Here is a 15,519-nt window from a genome sequence, read left to right on the forward strand (position 1 = left end):
ATCGTTCATATACGATCCAACGATTTTTGCGACAAACGTTTTATGAAGGTATAATGTGTATTCGCATATTTAACTAATTGTGTGAGAATATCAACATTACTTATTAATGGTTTATTAATATAAATAAAATAATAATGAATAAAACATTCAATTATATTACAAGTTTATTGATTATAATGTCATAATCATTATGTGCTCAATTTAATGCAATTAATATATTACGAATATGTATGTACATTAAATAGACATGATAAAATCCGAATCACATTTAGCGTTATGTGCAATGCTATATAAAAAAGACATGCTAAGAAAGTTCGATGCAGTATATAAATATATGTGAAAGTCGTTGAATCGTACATAAATAATTCAACACGAGTTAAAGTATCTAACCGCGCTTTACATTTAATTACAATCTTATCGCCCACGCTATAGAGACGGGTATACAATATCGTCTCTTTTACGAGCGATGTTGCGATCAATCAATCGATTGATCGACCCTATTCGAGACGATCCTGAATACCTGTCCGGTAATCCATCACTACTGTTGTGTAATTCTGAAGACTGGCCCGATCCTGAGGAAAAATCTGCGCAATATCGATCTGAGCTCGGGCTTGAGGTCGAAACACATAACCTCGCAGAGGCAGGGATAGCAGGTGGAGGCATGAATCGCGAAGCGGTGATCGTTCATCTTGATGATTCGGGTGAGTAGCAGCAGCAAAATCGGGGTCCAGGCATCGCGATGAGCCTCGTTGGCGAGCGCCAGGAAATACTCCAGAGCCTCGCATGCTACCTCAACCAGTCGCGCCTCAATCTTGGACCAATCTGTGCGATGCGCCTCATCACTGTACATTTTAAAGAGAATACGCAGTGCACAAGCAAGCGATTGCGTCTCCTGCTTCAATAGATTCGGTTTCATGTTGCCACGAAAACTGGCCTTCCACAATACATTGCGTTGCTCGTGATTCGAATTGAAACTCTTAGCGAAGCGATGCGACCGTAGGAGACATTCTACTAACTGCAGGAGATGATTGGTTGTCAGAGCGCAGTACATGCCTTGTTCCTCCTTCTGCTGATCAGCGCCAGCCCTAAAAGCAATTTGCATTCCATATAAACTGTATATTATACAATTTTAAAATATTGACGCAATGACAGGACACTCACTTTACAAGCTCTGACGATTTGCCGTTCAACATATCGGCTTGCGCGAGCGCTAAATTCTCCTGGTCCTCCTTGCGCGATGTCGCCGGATAAAAAACAATGTTGTCGATAGTCTGTATTAACTCAAGCTGGACTACGCACTTAATTTGCAACGCGGAGAAAAGCTTTGCCTTCGGCAAGATCTCAGTATTTAAGCTTTGTGCGCTGTTGCTCCTCTTCAAAATACCAACATGAAAACCATCGGATTCACCGGTAATCACGTCAAGGTCCGATTCCTTGTTTGGTGAATGTGGTTTCCATGTAAGCAACGCAGACGGTAAAGTACTTTCGAAAATGTCTAAGACACATTGACAAGTTTTCTGCCAAGTCTGCTCGTCAAATTTGATGCCGTTACTAATGACCAGATTTTCCAAGCAATTGGTGCCCGATCGTGCCAACTGTTCGTTATCTTGCTGAACGCACCAGAGAAGCTGAAAATAGAGCTGTTCTAGCAACAAAGGACCCAGGATATCGTAAAACTGTGAAAATACATCCACAATGGCATACAGTGCATGATTGCACGTTGTTGTCATCCACTCAGCTTTCTGCAACATTTAATAGATTATTTAAATATTTAGGTGTTCAAATAATATCAGAAGAGGTGCATTTATTTTCTTTTTTTAAACTCGGAAATTATACGAACTTCGGTATGCTGTTCGGGCAACTTCATATTATCAAAGATCCTAAAAAGAACCTGAAAGAGGTCCTTCCACCAATGAGGCTTGAAGGATGCACCATGAGTTTTGACGACATCAAATAATACTGTCAGCGCGCGTGTCCTAACATCCAACTTACATCTGCTCACAACGCAGGATAATTCAAACAGCAGTGGAAACCATCCTCTCACCTTAAAAAAAAAAAAAAAGATAACAATTGCGTCAAGCAATTAATAAATAATGTTAATAATGTTAATAAATAAGCTAAGATAACGATACCCAAGCTCGATCTTCTTCAGAGACCATTCCGCTTTCATCCATCATACCCTCGGCAAATAAATTGGGATTTGCATCGATATAAGAAGCACAGGAACGTATTAGCCGAATTGCCTCCATGCTAGTGTCCGGAAAAAACGCATTGCACGCAAATTCGCTCAAACATTTGACGGCGTCTTGGAAAGAGTCCACCATAATACTGAAGTCCTCTGCATATAACTCGTCTGAGAAAAAATTACACTCAAATTGTACAAATAAAAATTCCCGAACTGGTAAAATATCTCGAAAACAAAGCATTTTTAGGAAAAATGATATTATTGTAGGGTTTTAAAAAATCTATTTACTGATCACTATTTGACCTTGAATGGTTAAATGTCAGATCAAGAATAACATTGATTTTTTTTAATAGGACACCTTATTTTTTATTCCAGAATTTAATAGTGATGTCAAGAACTTTTTAAAAGACTGCAATAAGTTCATTTTCATTAAGTTCAAGTTTCAAGTTTTAATGAGTTAGCATTATCTAAAATATCTGATCGATGGCTAAAATGACGCTTATTGAATGTTGTTCAGGATCAAACAAATGTGATCAATAAATAAATCTTTTTAAACCCTAAAACTTTTATCTGAATCATTTTTTCTGAAAATGTTTTTATTTTTGAGATATTTCATCAGTCTGAGACTTTTTATGTACTCACCCTATAATGATATAATGACTACAGAATTAACACACACACATTATCTGTTTAAAATATTTCAATTTAAATTATGACTAAAGAGAAAAATCATAGACAAAAACATAGTGACTAATCTCTTAAACTGTCTTAAAGTAAACACAAAAATGTAACTCACTAATAATCTTGCCAGTCATGGAAAAGGCCAACTCGACCACAGATTCATCACGATCGCTGGCCGCATGATGAAAAACACTGAAAATGTTCTTCCAACCGGACCTGATATTCGGTGCTTGCGAATGAACAATTTGCGCTACGCATCTCACAACCATATCTCTAATCACAGGCGACCTAAATCACATTTAATTAAATTACATCATAATTAAACAATTGTTAGATATATTAAAATTTGGAATATATTGTAAAACTTTTATAAACGTTTAACATATCCCAATAAATTGATGTTATGTTATAAAAAATGTTTTACATAAATTATAACAGGTCGAATTATACAATTTATATAATTGCAATTAAATTAAATTAATCAAAATTAATTAATTAAAAGAATCAAATTACCTATTCTTCTTCATGATGTGTTCAAATGGCCTAAGAAAATCTTTTTGGAATCTGAAATTGGCAAACTCGCCCTTTTCGATAAACTTGGTAGCTAGTTGTCTCAGAGAATCCACCGCAAAAAATGCGATATCCTGTCGAGGACTGCACCCCACTCTGTCGAAATGATCACCGAGGACTTGCCAGATTCTAGACCACTGCAACCTAATACGACCCATGTTGTAGTATGAAATTTCAACAATCTTCGTAAGAGAAAACATGCGCGGTTGCGTGGGGTGTGCTAACTCCTCAAGGGATACCTAAAATTATTTATCATTATTAAACATTTATTATATAATTTCATATTCATGTAAAAATCATTAATTGAACTTAAGAAAGAAATACCTGACAGAGAGCCTTGACGAATTCGACAATGGCATCACCATCGAGTCTCGTCGAGCCAGTGAAGATACGATCAACGGCTACGACGACACTCTGCGAACTAGTTTCGCCAATGGACTCCTTCACACTAGGATCCAAAGAGCTCAGATTGAGATTGTTGGTTTGGTGTGAATTGACAGAGTGCGCGAGACTGCCGAAATTTGCTAATGGCGAGGGGAAGTGCGGTTTTGACGGTGGACCCAGCAATTGTGGCCGTACTCCAGTGCCTATCAACTGTGCTAATTCCAGCTGGGAGATGCATTTAACGACATCGAGCCATGAACTGCCTAGGTAGTTACCGTCGGTATGAGCTACTGTGATAAGAGTCTTGATAGTATCGATGTTCTTCGCTTTCATTTCGGTAATGGGGGAGTTGGCCGTCAACAAAGTGAATCTCGCTAAAGCTTGTACATAGGCATCGCGTTCGAGGCTCATGTGAAAGATGCAGGCAATGCGAATGGCACATCTAAAATAACATATAAGTAATATAAAACAACGAAAGTATAGCATGTTTTAAATCTGTCTTTCTTCATTCTATGTTTTCTTCTTACCTGATACCATCTAAGCAGAGCGACGCAATCTCTGGATCATCACAGTCTTGAAGTCCAACACTGAAGGCCGCGAGAAACGGCGTCCAGGCCATTTTGAACATCGGCCGCACGTGTTCCAAATGTTTCGCTGTAGTAAACGGTGCCTGAACATGACTGACAGATTCCATCAAATTTTTCGCCGCCGTAGAAATTACTTCCATTTCCATGTTCCATAACAACCGTCGCTTTTTTTCACTAGAAATCAACTGTTTTCCGGCAAGCCGGCTATTATTAGGATTCGACTTCATCTTAATCTCGTTGCCGGCAATTTCGTCGTAGATCCTAGACAAATATTCCTCAGGAAGATCCTCATTGTCACTGTTGCGCCGATTAAGCCTGATGAATGAAAGAAAAGAATAAGAAAAGACTTTTTATAATTAAAAAGATATGTATGAAAAAAATACATAGAGAGCACAATCACTATTTTTATAATATCATAAATTATTATATATTAAATATTTTTATAACTGTTTTTTCAGAAACTTTCTTGCTACTAGTATTTAATTCATAGATTTCAGGACTCTGAATATTATTAAAAGTATTATTTATATTAAGTATTATTTATATTAGAGATGTGTATAATAATTTGATCTCGGACTGAGTTTTTAATGTCAGGTGGAAGCTATCTTATATTTTTAAAAATTCCTATTTTTTTTATTGCATATTCTCGTAGCAACTGTCGACATTTTCGAACATGACACTGGTCATAAAAATTTTTCTAAAGAATGTCCTGAATTTTAAAGTTTACTGCTCACAATTTAAATTGTTGTAAATTATAATTAACACAAAAAACCACTGAACGTACCTAATGTATTGTTCTTTGGTCATTTTATTCTTAACCTGCGGCGAGTGCAAATCGGTGGTCAGCATTATGATTGAGAAGCCAAGAATATAAGCTGTATCCGCGCTCGTAAAAAGACCGTTATTAGGATTACACTCGCAATAGCGACTAGCAAACTTTTCCATCAATCGGTCGATCTTCTGTGCCTCGCCAGGTAGCCGAAAGCCTTCCAGGAAATATCTGAGCGCGGTTACTAGATCGCGATCGGCAAAATTCATTTGGTCAATATAATGGTACATTACCTGCAATAAACGGTATACAAAATTAGTCACTGTCTAAATTAATTATTAACATAATTATCACGCAATCATAAAGTGATCAAAACTGACAAATCATTTACGTATTTATATTTACGTATTTATAATTGAATCGGCAAGTGTGCAGAAAAGAAATGAGTCCAATTTTTTTCGAAAATAAATTTCTTTCCATTAATTTTAAATCTTACACTTTTGATGCAAACAAAATACTCTCAGGTTTTTTCAAGGGCATAAAGTAGATGTTGAAAATGAACAATGAGTATAAAAAGGAAATAAATACAAGACTTGCAAGATTGGAAAAATTGAAAAGTTACATCTCGTCAAAATATAGTTTTTTTAAGATTTTTGAATGATCAATGATTAAATTTAAAAAGCAATTAGAAAGATTTTTTAATAGTCAATGCTTTAATAGTCAATGCTTCGAAATTGTTTTGTGTAAATTATCTTATATTTTTTTAACATACAAAGAGACAATTTCAGATAAGTAAAGTATCTTATCAATGCTTTAATAGTCAATGCTTCGAAATTGTTTTGTGTAAATTATCTTATATTTTTTTAACATATAAAGAGACAATTTCAGATAAGTAAAGTATCTTAATAGCGCATTATATTTAAATTTTTTTAATGCAGAAGGAATTTTGAGTACAAAAAGAGTGAATCCAATCTTGAAGTTTTAGTTTTTCAATTAATAAACAAGCATTTTAGGAACTCATAATGTTTCAAAAACATTATTAAATGTCATATTTAAATTAATTTTCTTAAAGTAATTTTGTTAGTTTTCCTGGACTAACTAAAATTAAACAGTTTTTTGTTAATACTAAAAAAATTTAATAAATGACTTATCCCCTTTCTGCACTCATTGATTCAATTAATATAATCTATTAATTGTAATTGTTTTCATTACTTGATTATGATTATGGTCACCCAAAAAATCCCCAATGGCGGTTTTATCGAGCCGCTCGTCCAGGTGCAGCCACCTGGCTACGTCCTCCTGCGAAGTACCAAGCAATCCTTGTTCCTGCAAATACTGCACGCCCTTGCCAGGCTTTCGGCTAAAGATCTCGATACCAGTCTCCCATACTTCTTTCTGTTGTTTCTGCACTTCATACTGCTCCGGCGAATCTGGTACCTCCTTATTACCGATTAAACTGGAATTGGCCGACGAGAGGCTGCCGGCGCTGCCATAACGTGGCAATGGGATTTCTGGCGCCGTATCTGGTAAATCTGACAACGGTTGTTGGTCTGCCGGTACACTAGGATTCACATAGAGATCTCGACTCCACTCCACCATGCACTTCAGAATAGATACAAGGCATTCGAGACCACGGATGCGCATAGATTTCTCCTGGAAGGACAAAATACTATATTAATTTAGATATCGTTTTGTTGAAGAACATTCACTAAATAATGGGCATATCCAGGGAAGGAGAAAGATTTAAACAAATTCTTGAAGTTTTTTATTCACTCTTCCACTTTTAATTATAAAGAAATACAACTTTACTTTTTATCAATATATTTTCCGTTATTATATCAAATATTGACCATGTAAGTTTTTGAAACTTCTATTAATTAAAGCTTTGAATGAGTTTGATGCATAAAGAAAATTTTTGCAAAATTTTGCATAAAGTCTTAATAACTGTATTTTGCTTGAATAAAGAACAATATAAATCATGAGGCGTTAGGAGTCAGCGCTAGAATCATATTGCGCAAAACTATAATATACATAAATATACAAATACACAATAATATAAATATACAAATTTAATCGATGCTAAACAACTTATTGAACAAGAATCGATTAAATTTATGTATATTTATATATTATTGTATATTATATTTATATTATTATTATACTTTTGCGCAATATTGTTCTAGCGCTGACTCCTAATGGCTTTTGATTTATATTATTCTTTATTCTATTAATTAAAAGAATTCTTAAACTAATTATTACTTCAATTTGTTATTATATTTTGTTTATACTTTTTTTTAGGAAAAAAATGAAAATTATAATTTACAAAACCTAATATTTTTTCATTTAAAATTAGATACAAAAGAGATATTCTGAGCTCTGAAATATTTAAAACAGCACTTCATTAGCATAAAACAGTATTGTTTGTGATAATAAAATTGATAACTCTTAACTCTATGAAAAAAAAATACTGGATACATATATCTATCTTGTCATTTTCACGCTTATAACGTACCTGATTTGGTGACGCACCTAGCTCTAAAGCCTGACGACCCTGAGCAATCTTAGAAAGATCATTGACAAGCCTTTCAAAGAGATTCGCTGCCGAAAGATCGCAATCGTAATTAATATAGATGTCGACGACGCTCTGAGCATCTGCACAGATCCTCGTAAGTGCATGTATAACCATCCATTTATGCTCAAAGGAGCTGCTAGAAGTCTCGAGGATGTTCATAAAGATCTCCTTAAAAAATACCTCGATCTGCATCTTCAGGTGCACCTTGAAGCGTGCAAGCAGCGCCAAGAACAATGCCAATGATAGTTCAAACACCTCTGGTACTGAAGACACACCATTCTTTGATAGTGCAACGCACAAATACTGCTTAATAGCGATAACGAACATCTCGTTGGAACGCAATACCGGACCGGCATTCTGCAGGATACCCAGAAGCAACTGAAGCGACAAGATCTTGGAACGGAGCTCATGTGATTTTGGATCAGGTGTGCCATCTGGCAGTGGTTTCATAGAGAGCTTGCACAGAGCACGAAACACCAGAAATGCATCCTTTTGCAGCACATGAGTGAATTTGGCAGTTACCATGTTGTCATTTTCAGCGACTGTCTCATCACCATTGTCTTCAGGACTGCCATTTTCCAGATTGACTTCCTCTTCCAATGGTACCACGGATTTCACTACATCATCAAGGATACTTCTGACAATTATTTGGAGATCAACAGAATCATTACCAGGAACATTTTCTGAACTTAACTCAGTTTCAGTTTCACCATTCACTATGATAGGAATTTCCTGCTGATGCTCTCCATCGATTCTTATATTATCTTCCTCTGCCTGAGTCTCCATTCGCGCAAAGATCACATTAATCATCTGCGTAAGGGTTGCGCGTGCTGTTGTCTGATTCACCAGGTTACGTGATGCCAAATAAACATTGTAAACTGTACGAATTGTCAACAGTACTGTACCCTCATGCACCTCCACATGCTGACTTGTCATCACAGTCAGCAGGGCTTTAATAATCTGCAGCTGTACACCTTCGTCAGTCTGTGGACCAGTAAAGCAGCCACAAATTGTCTCGACAATGCGTACAATCAGCAGCTTATTAGGCTCCGTCGAGTCGGGTACATTGCCAGTAAGATGGCCATATGCTATTAACTTCTGCAGGCAGTCCAGTGCTGTCACTACGATACGTGGTGACTTGCTCTGGCATGCTAACTCAAATGGCAGAAAGTACTTCTCAGCTGTAATAACATTTGAATCACTCTTGGGTTGTGGAAGGGCATTTGAGGTTACCTCTTCACCCTGCACAGCTGGTACATCTTTGATCTCATTGCGGAGATCCTCTGCAAGATAGAAATATAAAAACAACAAATTTAGTCATCAGTGTTACTTATAATTATAAGTTGCATATATTATGCTAAACTTCCTTACCAAGCGCAGACTCGCAGGATTTCCTGAGCTGTGAGAGGTGTGATCTTTTGACATCTCGATCAGCCAATATCTTTTCCAAGGCTCGGACGATAAACATCTCTCTGGTCTTGGAATTATTTTGCATCATCACCCCACTCCCCACGCGGCAGCTCGAAATCCACGTTCGTTCAATGCTTATCCCTCAATGCGTCAACATTAGAACAAGCTAGTGAATGATAATATATATGACTAGATTGCACGGCTGGCTGCTGATCAACATCTTTCGCCACCTTCTCTATTACTACGCAATTCTTTCTTGCGAATCTGAAGATATTACACAGGCATCCGGTGAGCCGAGTCGCCGAGTAATACAAGCTGAGGAAAATTACATAGTATAAGATCACTCACCTAAGTGACAGAAACGACATCAATTTCTTGTCCTGAACAATTCCTTAAGAATAGCACCGCGAATCGCGGCTTCCTCTAGAATTCGAAAATATTACGTGGCTTATGACATCGCCCGTCAGCACTTTTCAAACAAGATTCAATAAATGAAGACAACCATGGTCGGAGAAACTGACGCAAATTGATGGATTAAAATTCAAGCATAAGTTATACAGTTATGTGTAGGACTACCTCATAGAGTAAAAACAAGGAGAACAGAACAAACCAGATCAAATTCGAGGATATGGTATAATAATAGGTGATTCCACTCATATAAAATCACTGTGATTTTCCTGAAGAAATTCCGTAGTTGAACAGCAGGTGGCGTATAAGTATAACATTTAATAAGTATAACACTTAACCTCATAAGCCTCAGGAAAAATATTTTATACATAGATAATTATATAAAATTATATATATATATATATTTAAAATTATATATGTATTTAAAAAATTATATATAATTATATATAATTATACAAAATTATATAAAACATTTTTTCCCAAGGAATTTCAAGAGACAGGAGTAAGATTAAGGTAAGTGACAACATAATAAACAATTTTATTATTTATTAGTACATTTATTACACATGATTGGTGGGACAATTAGGAAAATCGTGAAAGTTGGATATATACTGTAGATTTTAACCATAAAAAGAAATGCTACTTGAATGACTATGAATTGGAAAGATTGCAAAGGCCATTTAGATGTCAGACCATTATGCCCTCTAATGTTACATGTCTGAACTGCCTCAATTTCGTCACAGCTTTTCTGGGCAAAAATGGGCGAGGAATCACCTATTATTCTTATACCGTGATCGTTAGTCATTAATCGCTTAAGATTGAAAATGTTGAAAATTTTAATATATTTTACATATTTTACTTATGTATACATATCTAAATACATATATATAAATACATATGTATAATATATTTCTATACATTTTTGAAAAAATTTGACATATTTACTAGTAACCGGTATGTTACTGAAGCTACATTTGATGCGCATGCATCTAAAATCCGGCCTGTCTAAAGCCTTGTGTCCATAGTGCTAGAAATCTATCCGAGACTTCGGATGAAGAAAGAATTGACCAATTGCAATAGTCATGTGATCAAATTGTTCAAATGTAATTTATTAATTTTTCCTCTATCCAAGATCTCGGATGGATTTCTAGCATCGTGGATATAAGGCTTAACAACACTACGGTACATCAAATGAGTTCGCTTATCACTAGCCATGGAAACACGAGGTGCGTTTCGTTTCTTGCATGATGCGCATAGAAGCATAGAAGTTCGTTCTGTTTCTCTTCTGCACACTCGCTGCATGCATGATTCAACCTACCGCCAATTGCATGACCCCGCCTCTTCTGATGCATGAGACTGCACCTCACCTCTCGAGCTGAGGCAGTTTATGCAGCTTATGCATTTAATGTATTGTAGCGCGAAACTGAAATCATTCGGTTGAAGCGAGTGTACTCAAAATCATGTAAGAATTAAAAATACGTAAGTAGGATGCTCAGAATATCCAAAAATTTTTTTAATTTAACATTTCATATATACATGTATTATATAATATATATACGATATAATCTATTACCGAAAAATTATGCGTATACTGATATTATGAATTTGAATACTGGTATTTAACGGTATGAATTTCAATACTGGTATTTGGCTCTCGATTTTGTGTATACCGCTATAGAATATCAGTTTTTAATCTTTGATTTATATAATATTGAAAAATTAATATATTGATATATTACTGCTATTTTTCATAACGTTTTAAATTCTTGAATATAAAATAGTAGATTATGATAGACGTTAAGTTTACATTAGTCATATCCTTACAAGATAAATAGAGAAAAGTAAAAATAACGAACTTTAAGGATGTTTTGTATATATAATTGTAGCAAAAAATTTCTGAAATTTGATTTTGACGAATATGTATTGTTTTCATGATTTGAATAATAAAGATTGTAGACAGAATCTTATCATTCACTCATAACTAAAATGCAGAAATGTACTTTTGAATCTCTATTGCTAATTATTTCTGAAAAAAATGAAAAATTTTTTATAGTGACAGTATCTCAAATTTAACTTTAAAATCTTTATATTTTAAACTCTTATAACTTCAAATTGCTTCACAGTGAATCGATTTCGGATTATGTTATAAGTGTCTGAACATATGTAAGAATAATCTATAAAATTTTTGTTAAATTTCTAATATTTTAGAAATAGATATTAAACATCTTTTTTGAACATTTTGGTAAAACGTTTTATTTTTTTTTTTTCCTGTAGAATAAGATTGTAAGTGCTGCTCGAAAAATATAAATCTTCTTTTGTCAAAAAAGAAAATGTAACAGTAATTATTGAATGCATTTGTAATTCAGTCTATTTTAAATTGTCATCCATGTTCACTGCATGGATTCACTGCGAATCTGTTCCGTTACTAAAACTAATACTGGAGTGTATTGGAGAAACGGAACATACCCTGCACTCCATGCCACTAAATACTCATGCAAAAAGAACGCATCCACGGTACACTGTCTGTGTGTGTGCATTAGTGCGATAGTGGATGTGTTCCCTTTTTACTGACAACCATCATAACGTCACAACAGTGCACTGCCGCAGCCGTTCCAAAATTACTATCAGCATTATTGTAACATTGTATTTCGAAATGGCTTTGCAGTAGACTGGCAGTAGTGTAAACAGACATGGATAAATTACTAAATTGTCAATAAATTTTGAAACAGCAAGAACGATAGTACTTCTGAAGAAGATGAACTAATTACGGAATCACCAATTCAAGCAGTTTGACCTCGTATTAAAAACTGTATGGACACATCAGTTAATATTTAGATGTGGAATTTAAGAGTGAATATTTAGATGTGGAATTTAAGAGTCATTTTCGATAAAATGAATATATGTTTTCTGCAATTAAATATAATGTATATATTTTTGTATTTCCTGGATCGAATATTTCGATGCGTTGTGCTTCTTTAAATGACATCATGCACTGTAACTACTTTACCTCGAAAGCCGCAATAGTCGCAATATGGCTATCATTTATGATGTCATTGAAGGAATTAGATACTGTACAGCGCGCTGCGTCGTAATAGCGGAACAATTTTTCAGTACTGCCAGTGTATATCGAAACACATCCAATATGTATTTACATCCGCCATTTTTAGTCTTTTCTCTCTTTACTTTCTTGCTCCTTCCTCAATCCCTTGCTCTCTCTCCACTTCGCCGCTAAATTAATAGCATTTTCTCTTGACTGGCATTATTGTTTACTAGTGCAACACTCAGACAGTGACCTAGTTTCCACTGAGGGTTTAATCCGGATCTGAATATAAGAACTAATCAACTGCAGTCGAATAGTTCCCCTGTTACAATCGAACGAGGAAAATACTTGTAGTTGGTTGGTTCTTCCATTCTGATTTTAAACTCTCGGAAACTAGGCTAGTGTATCATGTTTCCATGACTAGTGTAGTGCAAATTTTATGCATAAAATGGGATTTTGCTACATCGTTTTCAAGAGGCGGTGTAGAGCCAGTATGATATTTAAAATTTGAAAATAGAAGTCAAGCGGGAACAGGATTTTAGCGCAATAATGATGTACTATACACCATAGTGTGCATCACTTTAATGAGTGTAGCACTTACATGCAACTAGTGCGATGCGAGACTGCACCTAGTGTATCTCAAAAAAAAAACGCTCCAAGAAGATTGAAGAAAGAAGACAAAAAATTGAAGAGAGAACAGAGTGGGAAAAAATTAAAAATGGTGGATGCGAATGCTTATATTATAGTAGAGTACTATAATATATATTCGCATCCATCATTTTTAGTCCCTTCCTCTTTTTTCTCTCTTCAATCTTTTTAGTTTAGCGGCGGAATGGACAGAGAGAGCAAGGGATTGAGGAAAGGAGCAAGAGAATGAGAAAAGAACTAAAAATGGCGGATGCAAATACTTATATTATAGTGTCTTAATTATAGTTCTATGAATGGGACGGCACCCTCTGGATGTCTCCAACCAATAAACTGCGGCATACGATGCTTGTTTTCTTGCTGAATTGCTGTTGGATTAGAATCTTGTCACCGTTACGATGCTAGCACTGACAGCCAATACGATCGTAGCTAATACGATGACAAAATTTTAATCTAGCTGACAATCCAACAGAAAATCAAGCATCATGTATCGCTTAAAAGTCTGTTTTTTATGGCTTTTGCACATTGGACGCGGAAACGCTTGTCGTGCGACAAAATGTAATGCGGTAGCCAATAAGCTTACAGTTCCTAAGGTGTTCATTGGTTACCGCTGGAGATCCTAGAAATAACAGAGAAGCGCAACCGTTATCCCGATTTTTGATTGATTCTGTCATTTTTTCTACGGATAGTCTTCTAGGATTCTAGTTTCGTTATTTTTAAATCTTGATATGTATACTCCAAGTCTCCAAGGACTCAGATCAGTATTTCTTTGTAGTCAGTAGAAACAATACTGTTGTAGGAGTCGCACTCCATTTGCGGAATGACAGATGTAAATACAGGTCATCATTTTTTTTTGATCGATTAATTATAACCTTTAAATATGCTCGGTTGCGTTTATATCGAGAATTCTAGTTACCAAATCTCATTTTGTTGCATGACAAACGTTTCCGCGTCCAGTGTGCAGGAGCCGTTATTACTGTACTTTTTGAACTAGTACAATAAGTAGCAATAGTGCAACTTATTGCAATAAGTTGAAGTGAAACTAATATAATAGTTTCACCTTACTTATTGCATCGATTCAGAGTGCAGCAATAAACAACAGACCTATAGATTGTATAAGGGGCTCCGCACAATAAAAGGAACAGGGAACAGAGAACAGAGAATAACTCAGGAAACGAGAATGGATTGAAATGAATTGAAATGGATTCAGATTTTCAGAAATATTAATTCACGAATGTTAAAATGAATGTTTTTCAATTCTGAATGAAAAATTTTTATTTATTCATAGGAATTGCATGGAGCATATCTTTGTGCTTTTCAATCTAAAAATAATATTAACTTTTTCTGTGCACAACACACATATTGTGAATATTGTTTTCAAAATTCAAAATTTTGAATAGGAAATGCAGTTTGTCAATCCAATTGTATCCAATTGAATCTAATTGAATCCAATTAAATCTAAAAAAAAAATATTTAAAATACGCATTCGGATAGAACAAAATTTCAATCCATTTTAATCCATTCTCATTTGCTGGGAAGAATTTCAACCTACCAGAAACTGTGTATTCACAATACATGATTTCTGATAGGTTAAAATTTTTTCTCTATTCTCTGTTTCCAGTTCCTTTTATTGTGCGGAGTCCTTAAAGAAGACAGATGCCATTAAAATAAAAAGATTGATTCAGTGTATTTTTAGTAAATTTTGTGGTGGACAGTGTCTTTTTACCCAACCTTTATTATTAGAACAAGCAATAATTGTGCAAAAATTTTCGTAAATGGGCGAATCTTTAAGACGAGAGGTTAACTATGTTTAGTTAATGCTTATTCTATACATAATAATTATATTAAGGCTACTGTGTGTTTATTATCAATATTTTTAGATTATTAGTAATTATACAATTTAGCATACACATCTCAAAAATCAATAAAATCATTTAAAAACGCGTCGAATAAGCCTAATTTTATTAATTTTTAAGATGTGCTTGCCAAACTGTATAATTATCAGATTATATGTTGAGTTTTTATTATCTAACTAAGTTTTTAAATTAATCTAAAAAATTCATATCACAATATTTTTGGATCTGAAAGAAAATAATATTTGTAATATCGAGAAGTGGTGGGAAATTGCTGACAACAATGTCATATGAAATATATATTGCATATGAAACGTTATGTTTTAGTCTTCTTTCTATGACTTGTATATATTTATTTGTATATATTTTAATATCTACATAAATATATGTATGTATATATATATATATATATATA

General features: G+C 34.6%; 2 protein-coding genes across 5 annotated transcripts in view; one reads left to right on the forward strand and one right to left on the reverse strand.

Moving 5' to 3' along the window:
• Window positions 1–370: 370 nt before the first annotated feature.
• Window positions 371–9,665, reverse strand: LOC108686461 (brefeldin A-inhibited guanine nucleotide-exchange protein 2). Of its 3 annotated transcripts, none has more exons than XM_018191791.1 (13): window positions 9,507–9,665; window positions 9,120–9,324; window positions 7,689–9,031; window positions 6,389–6,829; window positions 5,192–5,469; window positions 4,348–4,722; window positions 3,761–4,262; window positions 3,380–3,675; window positions 2,982–3,154; window positions 2,133–2,353; window positions 1,841–2,044; window positions 1,162–1,742; window positions 539–1,085 (listed from the first exon to the last, which is right to left on the reverse strand). In XM_018191791.1, the coding sequence occupies exons 2-13, from the start codon at window positions 9,244–9,246 to the stop codon at window positions 539–541; spliced, it is 5,088 nt and encodes a 1,695-aa protein (XP_018047280.1). In that variant the 5' UTR covers window positions 9,247–9,324; window positions 9,507–9,665. The 3 variants fall into 3 exon arrangements, with proteins under 3 accessions (XP_018047281.1, XP_018047280.1, XP_018047279.1); XM_018191790.1 differs by having other exon boundaries at window positions 9,120–9,422; XM_018191792.1 differs by lacking the exon at window positions 9,507–9,665 and having other exon boundaries at window positions 371–1,085; window positions 9,120–9,246.
• A 5,272-nt stretch (window positions 9,666–14,937) lies between these two features.
• The window catches only part of LOC108686450 (complex III assembly factor LYRM7), a 4,962-nt gene continuing 4,380 nt past the window's right edge, over window positions 14,938–15,519 (forward strand). For both annotated transcript variants that reach the window (XM_018191765.1, XM_018191766.1), the window contains exon 1: window positions 14,938–15,050. In XM_018191765.1, the coding sequence (XP_018047254.1) occupies window positions 15,027–15,050 (24 nt within the window). In that variant the 5' untranslated portion in view covers window positions 14,938–15,026. The remainder of the gene's footprint in view (window positions 15,051–15,519) is intronic.

This window comes from Atta colombica, unplaced genomic scaffold (genome assembly GCF_001594045.1).
Source record: "Atta colombica isolate Treedump-2 unplaced genomic scaffold, Acol1.0 scaffold181, whole genome shotgun sequence".
NCBI classification, from domain to species: Eukaryota; Metazoa; Arthropoda; class Insecta; order Hymenoptera; family Formicidae; genus Atta; species Atta colombica.